Source organism: Acomys minous (assembly GCF_964271855.1).
Source record: "Acomys minous genome assembly, chromosome: 14".
NCBI lineage: Eukaryota > Metazoa > Chordata > Mammalia > Rodentia > Muridae > Acomys > Acomys minous.
In genome coordinates this window covers 78,811,336-78,823,377 of record NC_140496.1, presented here as the reverse complement: position 1 = coordinate 78,823,377, position 12,042 = coordinate 78,811,336, and the positions used below count along the sequence as shown (strand labels likewise).

At 43.9% G+C, this 12,042-nt stretch overlaps 1 protein-coding gene across 2 annotated transcripts in view; it reads left to right on the top strand.

Moving 5' to 3' along the window:
* Window positions 1–12,042, top strand: part of USP53 (ubiquitin specific peptidase 53) — a 59,273-nt gene that overhangs the window by 23,758 nt on the left and 23,473 nt on the right. The window contains exons 5-9 of one of the 2 annotated variants that reach the window (XM_084757810.1): window positions 4,288–4,401; window positions 4,482–4,564; window positions 6,469–6,574; window positions 7,593–7,739; window positions 8,459–8,608. In XM_084757810.1, coding sequence (XP_084613936.1) covers window positions 4,288–4,401; window positions 4,482–4,564; window positions 6,469–6,574; window positions 7,593–7,739; window positions 8,459–8,608 — 600 coding nt within the window. Of the gene's footprint in view, window positions 1–4,287; window positions 4,402–4,481; window positions 4,565–6,468; window positions 6,575–7,592; window positions 7,740–8,458; window positions 8,609–12,042 lie in introns of those variants that run through there. The other variant, XM_084757811.1, reaches the window with a different exon arrangement.

Below are 12,042 nucleotides of genomic sequence, written 5' to 3'. Positions count from 1 at the left end.
GCCTGTGTGCTCCCTGTGCCAGTCCCCGTGTGCTCCTCCTTCAGTGCCTGTGTGCTCCCTGTGCCGGTCCCCGTGTGCTCCTCCTTCAGTGCCTGTGTGCTCCCTGCGCCAGTCCCCATGTGCTCCTCCTTCAGTGCCTGTGTGCTCCCTGCGCCAGTCCCCATGTGCTCCTCCTTCAGTACCTGTGTGCTCCCTGTGCCAGTCCCCATGTGCTCCTCCTTCAGTGCCTGTGTGCTCCCTGTGCCAGTCCCCGTGTGCTCCTCCTTCAGTGCCTGTGTGCTCCCTGTGCCAGTCCCCATGTGCTCCTCCTTCAGTGCCTGTGTGCTCCCTGTGCCAGTCCCCATGTGCTCCTCCTTCAGTGCCTGTGTGCTCCCTGTGCCAGTCCCCGTGTGCTCCTCCTTCAGTGCCTGTGTGCTCCCTGTGCCGGTCCCCGTGTGCTCCCTGTGCCAGTCCCCATGTGCTCCTCCTTCAGTGCCTGTGTGCTCCCTGTGCCAGTCCCCATGTGCTCCTCCTTCAGTGCCTGTGTGCTCCCTGTGCCGGTCCCCGTGTGCTCCCTGTGCCAGTCCCCATGTGCTCCTCCTTCAGTGCCTGTGTGCTCCCTGTGCCAGTCCCCGTGTGCTCCTCCTTCAGTGCCTGTGTGCTCCCTGTGCCAGTCCCCGTGTGCTCCTCCTTCAGTGCCTGTGTGCTCCCTGTGCCGGTCCCCGTGTGCTCCCTGTGCCAGTCCCCATGTGCTCCTCCTTCAGTGCCTGTGTGCTCCCTGTGCCAGTCCCCGTGTGCTCCTCCTTCAGTGCCTGTGTGCTCCCTGTGCCAGTCCCCGTGTGCTCCTCCTTCAGTGCCTGTGTGCTCCCTGTGCCGGTCCCCGTGTGCTCCCTGTGCCAGTCCCCATGTGCTCCTCCTTCAGTGCCTGTGTGCTCCCTGTGCCAGTCCCCGTGTGCTCCTCCTTCAGTGCCTGTGTGCTCCCTGTGCCAGTCCCCGTGTGCTCCTCCTTCAGTGCCTGTGTGCTCCCTGTGCCGGTCCCCGTGTGCTCCCTGTGCCAGTCCCCGTGTGCTCCTCCTTCAGTGCCTGTGTGCTCCCTGTGCCAGTCCCCGTGTGCTCCTCCTTCAGTGCCTGTGTGCTCCCTGTGCCAGTCCCCGTGTGCTCCTCCTTCAGTGCCTGTGTGCTCCCTGTGCCAGTCCCCATGTGCTCCTCCTTCAGTGCCTGTGTGCTCCCTGTGCCAGTCCCCATGTGCTCCTCCTTCAGTGCCTGTGTGCTCCCTGTGCCAGTCCCCATGTGCTCCCTGTGCCGGTCCCCGTGTGCTCCCTGTGCCAGTCCCCATGTGCTCCTCCTTCAGTGCCTGTGTGCTCCCTGTGCCAGTCCCCGTGTGCTCCTCCTTCAGTGCCTGTGTGCTCCCTGTGCCAGTCCCCATGTGCTCCTCCTTCAGTGCCTGTGTGCTCCCTGTGCCAGTCCCCGTGTGCTCCTCCTTCAGTGCCTGTGTGCTCCCTGTGCCAGTCCCCATGTGCTCCTCCTTCAGTGCCTGTGTGCTCCCTGTGCCAGTCCCCGTGTGCTCCTCCTTCAGTGCCTGTGTGCTCCCTGTGCCAGTCCCCATGTGCTCCTCCTTCAGTACCTGTGTGCTCCCTGCACCAGTCCCCATGTGCTCCTCCTTCAGTACCTGTGTGCTCCCTGTGCCAGTCCCCATGTGCTCCTCCTTCAGTGCCTGTGTGCTCCCTGTGCCAGTCCCCGTGTGCTCCTCCTTCAGTGCCTGTGTGCTCCCTGTGCCAGTCCCCATGTGCTCCTCCTTCAGTGCCTGTGTGCTCCCTGTGCCAGTCCCCGTGTGCTCCTCCTTCAGTGCCTGTGTGCTCCCTGCGCCAGTCCCCGTGTGCTCCTCCTTCAGTGCCTGTGTGCTCCCTGCGCCAGTCCCCGTGTGCTCCTCCTTCAGTGCCTGTGTGCTCCCTGTGCCAGTCCTCATGTGCTCCTCCTTCAGTGCCTGTGTGCTCCCTGTGCCAGTCCCCGTGTGCTCCTCCTTCAGTGCCTGTGTGCTCCCTGCGCCAGTCCCCGTGTGCTCCTCCTTCAGTACCTGTGTGCTCCCTGTGCCAGTCCCCGTGTGCTCCTCCTTCAGTGCCTGTGTGCTCCCTGTGCCAGTCCCCATGTGCTCCTCCTTCAGTGCCTGTGTGCTCCCTGTGCCAGTCCTCATGTGCTCCTCCTTCAGTGCCTGTGTGCTCCCTGTGCCAGTCCCCGTGTGCTCCTCCTTCAGTGCCTATGTGCTCCCTGTGCCAGTCCCCATGTGCTCCTCCTTCAGTACCTGTGTGCTCCCTGTGCCAGTCCCCGTGTGCTCCTCCTTCAGTGCCTATGTGCTCCCTGCGCCAGTCCCCATGTGCTCCTCCTTCAGTGCCTGTGTGCTCCCTGTGCCAGTCCCCATGTGCTCCTCCTTCAGTGCCTGTGTGCTCCCTGTGCCAGTCCCCATGTGCTCCTCCTTCAGTACCTGTGTGCTCCCTGTGCCAGTCCCCGTGTGCTCCTCCTTCAGTGCCTATGTGCTCCCTGCGCCAGTCCCCATGTGCTCCTCCTTCAGTGCCTGTGTGCTCCCTGTGCCAGTCCCCATGTGCTCCTCCTTCAGTGCCTGTGTGCTCCCTGTGCCAGTCCCCGTGTGCTCCTCCTTCAGTGCCTATGTGCTCCCTGCGCCAGTCCCCGTGTGCTCCTCCTTCCCAAGAGCCTTCCCTCCTAACACCCTCGACTTTGACACACCTACCCCGTTATGCTCTGCCATGTTTAGGCCTTTTAATCAGGAATAATCAGGCCAATCAGGAATAATTTCTTAGGCAAGGTTACGTTTTGAGATACGGGAGTGTCTGCTCATAAAAGACAGCAAGCAGACCTTGAGGGGAGCAGGGAAAATAATTAGCAATCAAATACAAAGCACCAGCCCATGCCTCAACAGGCCTTCTCAAATGATAGTTGAGAGACACTGAGTGTGGGCAGAGTGGTAAGTTACTAGGAGTCTGTCTTGGTTAGTTACTTTTCTATTGCTGTGAAGAGACACCAAGACCAAGGCAACTCATAAAAGAACATGTTTATTGTGACTTGGAGTTCAGAAGGTGAGTGCATGACTTTTGGTGGCAGGAGGCAGGCAGGCAGGGATGGCACTGGAGCAGTAGCCAAGAGCCTACTTACATCTTAGTCCACAAGTAGGAAGCAGAGAGAGCTAACGCAGACAGGCATGGACTTTTGAAACCCACTCAGTGCCCACTCCCTGTGACACACCTCCTTCAACAAGGTCGCACCTCCTAATTCTTCCCAACAGTGCCACCATAGGGTACCAAGTATTGAAATGATAGCCTATGGGAGCCATTGCCATTCAAACCACGGGGTCATTAGTCTGGCTGGCTACGCATGGGGACATGGGCCCTGGGAGCAGGTAGGTAGGAGTAATGCAAGCAGGGCCTCCTGCCTGAGGGAGGTGTGTCGCAGGGGGCCCAGCAAGTAAAATGATTTACTCTTTAAAATAATAAAATGAAAAGGTTGCCACTTACTGATCTATGGTATAAATCTGAAAATTCATAGAAGGACATTACTTGAATTACTCTAAAGTGAAGCCATTGAGTCACTGAAGTTCTATAGACCAGCTGGTCCAAGTAGGAATATAAAATGGTAATCTGGAGCAGAAAAGAGCTGAGTTGGTTTGCCTAACCAGCATGATGACCTGAGTTTGATTCTCAAATCCCTGTAAAATTACCCATACATACACACACACACACACACACACACACACACACACTCACTCAATCCCAGAGCTAAGGAGGCAAAGACGGGAGAATTCCTGGGGCTCACTGGCCAGCACCTTAGCTTAATTGGTAAGCTCCTGGCCAATGAGAGACATTGTTTCAAAGGATGTTGTGGGTGTTCCTGAGAATGACACTTGAAATTGTCTTCTGGCCTCTATAGGCACCTGTGCCTGCACCTGCAGATACAAGTGCACACACATATAACACACACACTTTTTAAAAAGTTAACCTGGTTTTACTTAATAAGAGAACACTGGGAATGTAGAAAAATGCTTCTGATACTGAATTCTATATATTAACCACTATGATTGGTATTTAAAATAAGGCTTTACATTTTTTTCTTTTTTAAGATAGCATTGCAGAAGGTGAATACTTGACTTTTGCAGTGGTTAGCGAGGAAATCAGGAAGCTAGCATTTATGACAACCTGCGTTTACACTTCGGAAACTGCACAGTTAAAAGTAGTTATGTTCTAAGGTGTTCTCTGCAAGATCAGCAACTTCTTTCTTTGTGTTTTTTAATTTTTTAATTAGGAAAACATATTGGCAAGGATTCATTTTCACCTGGTGCCAAGCAGGGATGCCGACATGTGCACCTCCAAATCTTGTGTCACTCATCAGAAGTTTGCCATGACTCTGTATGAACAGGTGAAATGTCTCAGTTATTTGATTGGACACTAGACGTCTGTCTCATGATTGGTAGATTAAGCATATGTGTTTACCTGTAGTGTGTGTGCCGCAGCTGTGGAGCATCTTCAGACCCTCTACCCTTCACTGAATTCGTGCGCTACATTTCTACAACAGCCCTGTGGTAAGACCTCCCAGAGCACACTCAACAAACAGGCTAGGCACACTTTGAAGCACAGTGAGCGTTTATTCTGTAAAATTATATACTAGTGTGCATTTTCCCATCTGACACTATCAAATGTGCTTTCACAAGAGAGCCCAGCTAGCTTTCTCAGCTAAAGACTTAGAATTTAGCTTAATATCAGTTACCTGAAGTGCTTGCCTAAATTTCGGTTTGAAATATTTGTATATATCTAGAGGTGGAGCCTAAGGCTAAATATGGAATTCATTTGATGAATATGTACCTTATACACATAATCTGAGAGTGATTTTATGTAGTGTCTGTAGAGAGCCTACATCTTAAGCATGACCCATCACATAAACTTGGGTTTATAGTTTACCATTCATAACATGATTTTAGCACTCAAATTTCAGATTTTGGAGTAATTCAGACTAAATGCATCATTTAATAAAATATATAGAATGTATATCTTTTATATGTATAGCAGATCTTTGGAACTGCAAAAATGAACTTGAAATGAGACACATTGGTAAATGAACTGCACATGATAACTTCATCTTTACTAAGATGTTCTCTTTTGTTCTGGCCATGTTTCCCACCACTTTCATCGTCTCCTTTATGGTGATAAAAGCTAGGATGAGGTGAAAAGAAAAAAAACCCCACAAATACAGTGTTTACATAGGGTATTGTATTTGAGATCTCAACAGCCACCTTAAAATTCTGCCATATTTACTGCCTGCCTGTCTGCCAGCTCCTTTCTTCTTCCTCCCTATGAAGCAGCTAGATAAGATACAAAGTCTATCCTAGGCCTTATGTAACATCAGTCAATCAAAATTACTTAAGTCCTTTGTCAATTTAATGAGCTTAATTGGATAAATCTACCATAGGTGGATGGATTAAGATTGAAACCCAGGTCTGTCTGATTGCAAAATTAACCGTTAACTCTGATACTGTGAGGTTTGTTAACCATCACGTGCAGTTTGAATGTTTATCAGACTACTTTCTAGTGTACTTGTATAGTGTGTTGAAGGAATGCTTTTGGCTACTGAATACTTGTGGATTATTTAAACCATGCAACTATGAAGCATAGTTATAGTACCATCGAGTGTGTCTAGAACACAGAGCTAGGATGGAACATAGTGATGGATGGTGTGTGACCTTTAACAGTTTCTTTTGGAAATGTTTAAATAGTTGTTTTAAGGTATCACATACCTTGATATTTTAAGGTGTGAGGGACAGTTTCTAGTAATGTAGGTAACTGTCTGGCCCAGCTCTAACAAAGTGTTCACAGTAGAAGCGGAAGACATGAGTCTAGCACTTGGGCACCTTTGTTGGTGGAGTCAGCCATCTCCTGGCTCAAATGCCTAACTCTGCCTCTGGGAACTTTAGGCCAAAGAAAGAAACTTTTCTACAATGTGTGTTTGTTAGAGTGGGATTTAAATTCAAACTCGTACTTATTAATTAGTAGAATAAATAAAATTTTATGTTAGAACTACTTCCACATAGAATCTTTACCCTCATCCAGTAGTCCTAAACAAAAGTATAGCAGGACAGGGTGACACTTAGCTCTAATCGGAGTGTTTGGGAGGCTTAGGTAGGAGAATTTCAATAAGTTTAGGCCAGCCTGGGCCTAAATATAAAAGCATGATGACATCTGAAAAGTAAATAAGTTATTAAAAATTTAAAAAGTTGCACTCACAGGATTCTATATTAGTCTTAATTTTTCATTTACCTTCCAAAGTTAGTAATTTTTCACTGTCTCGTTAAGTTTTCAGGAGAAAAGTACTACATGCCTATCAGTATGCATTAATACTCAAAATTCCAAGAGTAATTTATAGACCTGTTATAAGTTCATTGGCTAGGCTTGATTAAGACTTCTAATTTTTTTCTTTTTTTCTTTTTTGTAGCAATGAAGTTGAAAGAATGATGGAAAGGCATGAACGATTTAAACCAGAGATGTTTGCGGAATTGCTACAAGCCGCAAACACAGCAGACGACTATCGGAAGTGTCCTGTAAGTACAGAGAACCTCAGTGTCCTTCATAAGCTGGAAAATAGGCACGCAGAAGTTATCATGTAAATACTAATTGTGCAGCATGAATTTGTCTTTATTTACTAATATTGGAGATAACCTTACACCACATAAGCTATTTATCTTAGTGTTATTGTTGTAAAAATGGTTTACTTTATGTTCATATCTATAGTACCAGCTAATTGGGAGGTTGAGGTGAGATTATTTGAGCCACAAGTCTGTGACAACCCTGGGCAACATTAAAGAACCACCGTAAACAAACAAAAACTTCTTTTAAAAAGGATGTACATAGATAGATAGATAGATAGATAGATAGATAGATAGATAGATAGATATACAAATATACAGATATACAGATATACATACAGATACATAGATATATAGATATATATCCCCATCCCCTTTTTTCTGGGGCAGTCTTATTCCTGGTTGGCCTGGAACTCACTAAGTAGACCAGGCTGGCTCAATCTCACAGACATCTGCTACCTCTCTTTGTTAAAAATTTAAAGGATCAAGTGTTGATTGAGTTCTCTCAAAGTCATGAAATTTATCACATGATGGCAGAGGAGTCATTTTGTTTGATTGTTGTTGTTGTTGTTGTTTGTTTCGAGTAAATGTGACAATGATTCTTTTCTTGCATAATATTGTGAATGACTTCAGTAGTTTTGGACAGAGTCTAATACCATTGGCCCGGCTGGCGCAGCCTACCAGACACCCACCTCTGACTGCTAACAACCTTAAGGGTTTTGTTTTTGGTTTTTCTCTTCCTTGCTTTTTGTTTTTGGTTTCAGGATGAATACTGGTTTTAACACATCTAAAAAGCCAGCGAGTTACCATTAAGTTCTTGCTTAACCAGTAAAGACAAGCAGCTAATTAGAACTCAGTTTCTAATACACTGAAAAACAAATTTCAGATGCACTTTAATTTTCATTGTATAATATAAGCTATATATATTATCTGGTAATTTAAAAACTTGCCCTTTGTGTTTGTTCTTCTGTAGAGCAACTGTGGCCAAAAAATAAAAATCCGCCGTGTTTTGATGAATTGCCCAGAGATTGTCACCATTGGATTAGTCTGGGATTCTGAGCACTCGGACTTGACTGAGGATGTTGTTCGGAGTCTAGCCACACAGCTCTACCTTCCTGGGGTATCATGGCTATTTTTGTTCTTTCCTCCATTGCTTGTAAATTGCTTTCAAGTGTTTCTTTCATGTATTATGATCTGTTTAGTTTTGTTCATCAGAACATAAATCTTTTAAAGTAAATATTGATATCAGATGTGTACTGATGAAGATAAGTTTGCTTAAGTCGGACCAAGTGGAAGACCTTTTCCATAGGCTAGAAGTGGCTTTCAATTACAAACTGACCCATCTCATGCCCTTTCCCCTGGATTGCCACTTGACATGAATGTGACAAGTCTAATCTAGAAAGGCTTTAATTTAAAATCAGTCTACATATTGATCTCCCTGATGCATACTTGCCTTTTAAATTGTTACTTTCTTACTTACTCTGGGTTTGTTATTGTTACAGTTATATTTTTAAATAATTATACTTCAGGTGATATTTTAATATTTCTTCAAATATATTATCTAATCAAGAATATATCATTTATTTCACATTTGGGGGATAAGTAAAGTCAATTGTGTGCTGCTAGAGAAACTATCACTGCGCTAAGGCATGGTGGATTCAGTTTATGGGACTGATTAAAAGTGCCGTGTTCACAGTTCAGTATCAGTGATGCCTTCAGTGATAATGTTGGATTAAGGGCAGTATGTAGGCAAAATACTTTCATAATAATTCAGATATATGATTCATATTTCTCCTTTTAAAGAGACAATAGTAAATATACATTAATATTTTTAAATAGCTTTTTTATAGGGTTACTGATGAAAATGCCACAGACAGTGAACTTCACCTTGTTGGTATGATATGTTACACCAACCGACACTATTGTGCCTTTGCTTTTCATACCAAGAGCTCCAAGTGGGTGTTTTTTGACGATGCACACGTGAAGGAGGTGAGACCCTCACTAACTGCAATAATCATTGTGACTTTTTACACTATAGAAATACATAATAACAATATGTATGATAGTGCTATAATTATTAGAGTACTAAGTATGAAGATAAGCTATCTGGTACAGTTTTTCTTTTAATTTAGTTTATTTTGAAACTTAGTTTTATTCTAGTCCATTTCTAGAATAATGAGGTTTGAGGTAGGGACAGAGTGAAGACCTATATTTCAAATTTTATATATATGATAAGGAATTGCATATATGTCGTTTCTTTTGATAAATTATTTGTTTGCTTTTTTGAGACAGTGTCTCACACAATAGCCCAATCGAATGCAGAATTAATATGTAGCCCAAACTAGCCTTAAACTCACAGCAATCCACCTGTCTCAGCTTCCTAAGTGTTAGAATTATAGCTTTAACACATCATACCTGGCTTTTTAAAAATTATGTTTTGTTTGTTCTATGTGTTTTAATGCACATGCATGTGTGTATTGTGCAATATGCATATGTGTGTGTTGCACTATGTATGTGCAATTGTATGTGTCCATATGTGTGATTGTATGTACTTTGTGTATGTGCTGCAGCACACATATTTGCTTGTGTGTATGCTGCAGCGTGCTTGTGTGCTTATGTGTGTACTGCAGTGTACACGTGTGCTGTGTGTGCTGCCATGTGCATGTGTGCTTATGTGTGTGTGCTACAGTGTGTATGTGTGCTGAAGTGTGTGCGTGTGCGCACTTGTATGTGTGCTGCCATGTGCTTGTGTGCTGCAGTGTGCATGTGTGTGTTGTGTGTGCTGCCATGTGCTTGCATGCTGTATGTGTGTGACGAGTGTGCATATGTGTTGTGTCTGTGTGCTGTTGTCTGCATATGTGCTGCAATGTGCTGCAGTGTATGTGTATGTCTGTGTGTGCGTGCTGCAGTATTCGAGTGTGCTATGTTTGTGCGCTGCAGTGTGCATGTGTGCGCTGCAGTGTGCATGTGTGTGCTGCAGTATGCATGTGTGCTGTGTGTGTATGACTGCTACAGTGTGCAGTGTGCTTGTGTGTTGTGAGTATGCTGCAGTGTGCATGTGTGCATGTATGCTGCACTGTGCATTGTACTTGTGTGTATGCTGCAGGGTGCATTGTGCTGCAGTGTGCTTGTGTCTGTGCTACAATGTCTTTGTGTGTTGCAGTGTGCTTGTGTGTGTGTATGTTCTATAGTGTTTATCATTTGTGTGTGTTTGTGCTTGTGCGCCATTAAAAAAAAACTTACTGATAAATTAGACTTCAAAGCTTATTAACGCTTTTGCCCTTTAGTAAGACAAGACATTCTTGAAATAAAATGATAAAGTAGGCAGAGTAAGATATAAATGATAGACTAGGAGAAAATATTTCTCTAACATATGTAATATAATCTGTATCTAGAGTGTATTTTAACGGTTTGATTTGTTTCTAGTATAGGAGATTCAGTCTCACAAGGCTTATGGATCCTAGGGAAATGGTTTGCCATTGAACTTCAGCCCTAGCCCTGTATTCAAAATATTAAAAAATGAAATCTTATAATTCAACAATAATGGGATATCCAATTTTCTTTTTAAAATGTGCAAAATACTTTACCCCAAAAAAGTATATAAATCTTCCCTGTTATACTTTTTACATCATCAGCTATGGGGAAATACAAATATAATTCATGGTAGGATCCCAGTATTTACCCATTATATGGACTAAACTCAACAAGAATTACTAAGACCACACCATGAATTAGCAAGGGTTTAGAACAAATAGATCTCTCGTCTAAGGATAATGAAACTGAAGAACTGAGCAGTCACCTGAGAACACAGGCTGTCACTGTAGTTTTTTAATTTGAGTGTGTGTGTGTGTGTGTGTGTGTGTGTGTGTGTGTGTGTGTGTGTGTGATGTAACCCAGCACTTCTGCTCTAGTGAAAACACGTCCATGACAGCCTTTTTCCTAGTAAACAAAACTAAATGTAAAATAAAATATTCAGTAAGAAGTGAATGGCTAGGCACATATATTAAAGCCACACAGTATAGTATTTAATGTTTATTAATAAAAGGAGCAAGCCTTCAGTTAATGTAATAAATCAGATGAATCTCAGAGGGCATTATACTAAGTTGGTGAAGCTGTACAAAGTGACCATGTACTATAACTGTTTATGTGAAATTGAAAAAAAAAAACCTGAAAAACAACCTTGTAGAAGTAAACACATGGTTTTCAGATACAAGGAGGGAAGGTTTTAGAGCAAGGATTACATGGTGCTGTACACAACAAAGACACTGACTCATATGAGACCAGGTAAGTGGTTTGTATGTTAATCTACTTCAATAAAATTGGTGGAAAATATTTGGTATTTATATAAATCACTTTGTTTGGATACATAGTGCTTTGCTTTAGAAAATTGTGAGGAAATTCCACCTTGACATTTGGAGTTCATACTGGCTACCTATATAACTCAGATTGTCAAAATTTGGAGGAACATCAGGAATTAATCATCTGAGGTTTTCCTTTCAGATTTGTTCATGCTTATGAGATTGCCAAGAATCCCTCCCTCTTCCACATGCTCCCCAGCATCTCAGCTAGGCAGTGTTAACAAGTCCAGTTCTCATGATTCTGTGTGATATGAAGTATCTCACTGTGAGGGTTACCTATGTTCCCTGTGTGTGTGTGTGATGTCTCTTCAAAGGTGGGTATGTGTGTGCACACATGTGTGTGCTCTGTGTGTGTGTGTGTGTGTGTGTGTGTGTGTGTGTGTGTGATGTCTATTCAAGTGTGTTCATGTGTGTGTGTGATGTCTATTCAAGTATCTTCATGTGTATGTGTGTGATGTCTATTCAAATGCCCTACCAGTTTTTCAAATTGGAATATCTTCTTATTGAGTTCTAGTAATTTTTTTATTCTGTACACAAGTCCTTTATTATTTATATGTTGTTTACTTTCAATTTCTTCTTCAGACAATCTCATTGCGCACCATTGACTGGCCTGGAACTTACAATGTAGACCATGCTGGCCTTAAGCTCTGGAATTCCCTCTGCCTAGGCCTCCAGAGTGCTGGGAGTAACAGTGTGTGCCACCACACCTGGCCACTTTGAATTTCTTAATGGCATAGTTTCCTGAAAGCAGATGTTATTGTTTAATTTGATGAAGTCTGTTTCACAGTTTGTTTTCTTCTCTGAGCTTGTGGGGTGAAGATATCCTCCTTGTTTTCCTGAGTTGGTGTTTGTTTTTATGGGCCATGGGCAGGAGTTGTCTTCTCTTTGGGCCGTCCCACTTTCCAGCTCCATTTGTTGAGCAAACTCTTTCATATTTCTCTATTGAATTGCCTTGGACAGTTTGTCTAAAATCAGTCAGCCTTGTACAAGAAACGCTGCTAAAAACATAGTGATTATTCCAGGCATGATGGCTCCCAACTGCAATTCCAGCACTTGACAAGCTGA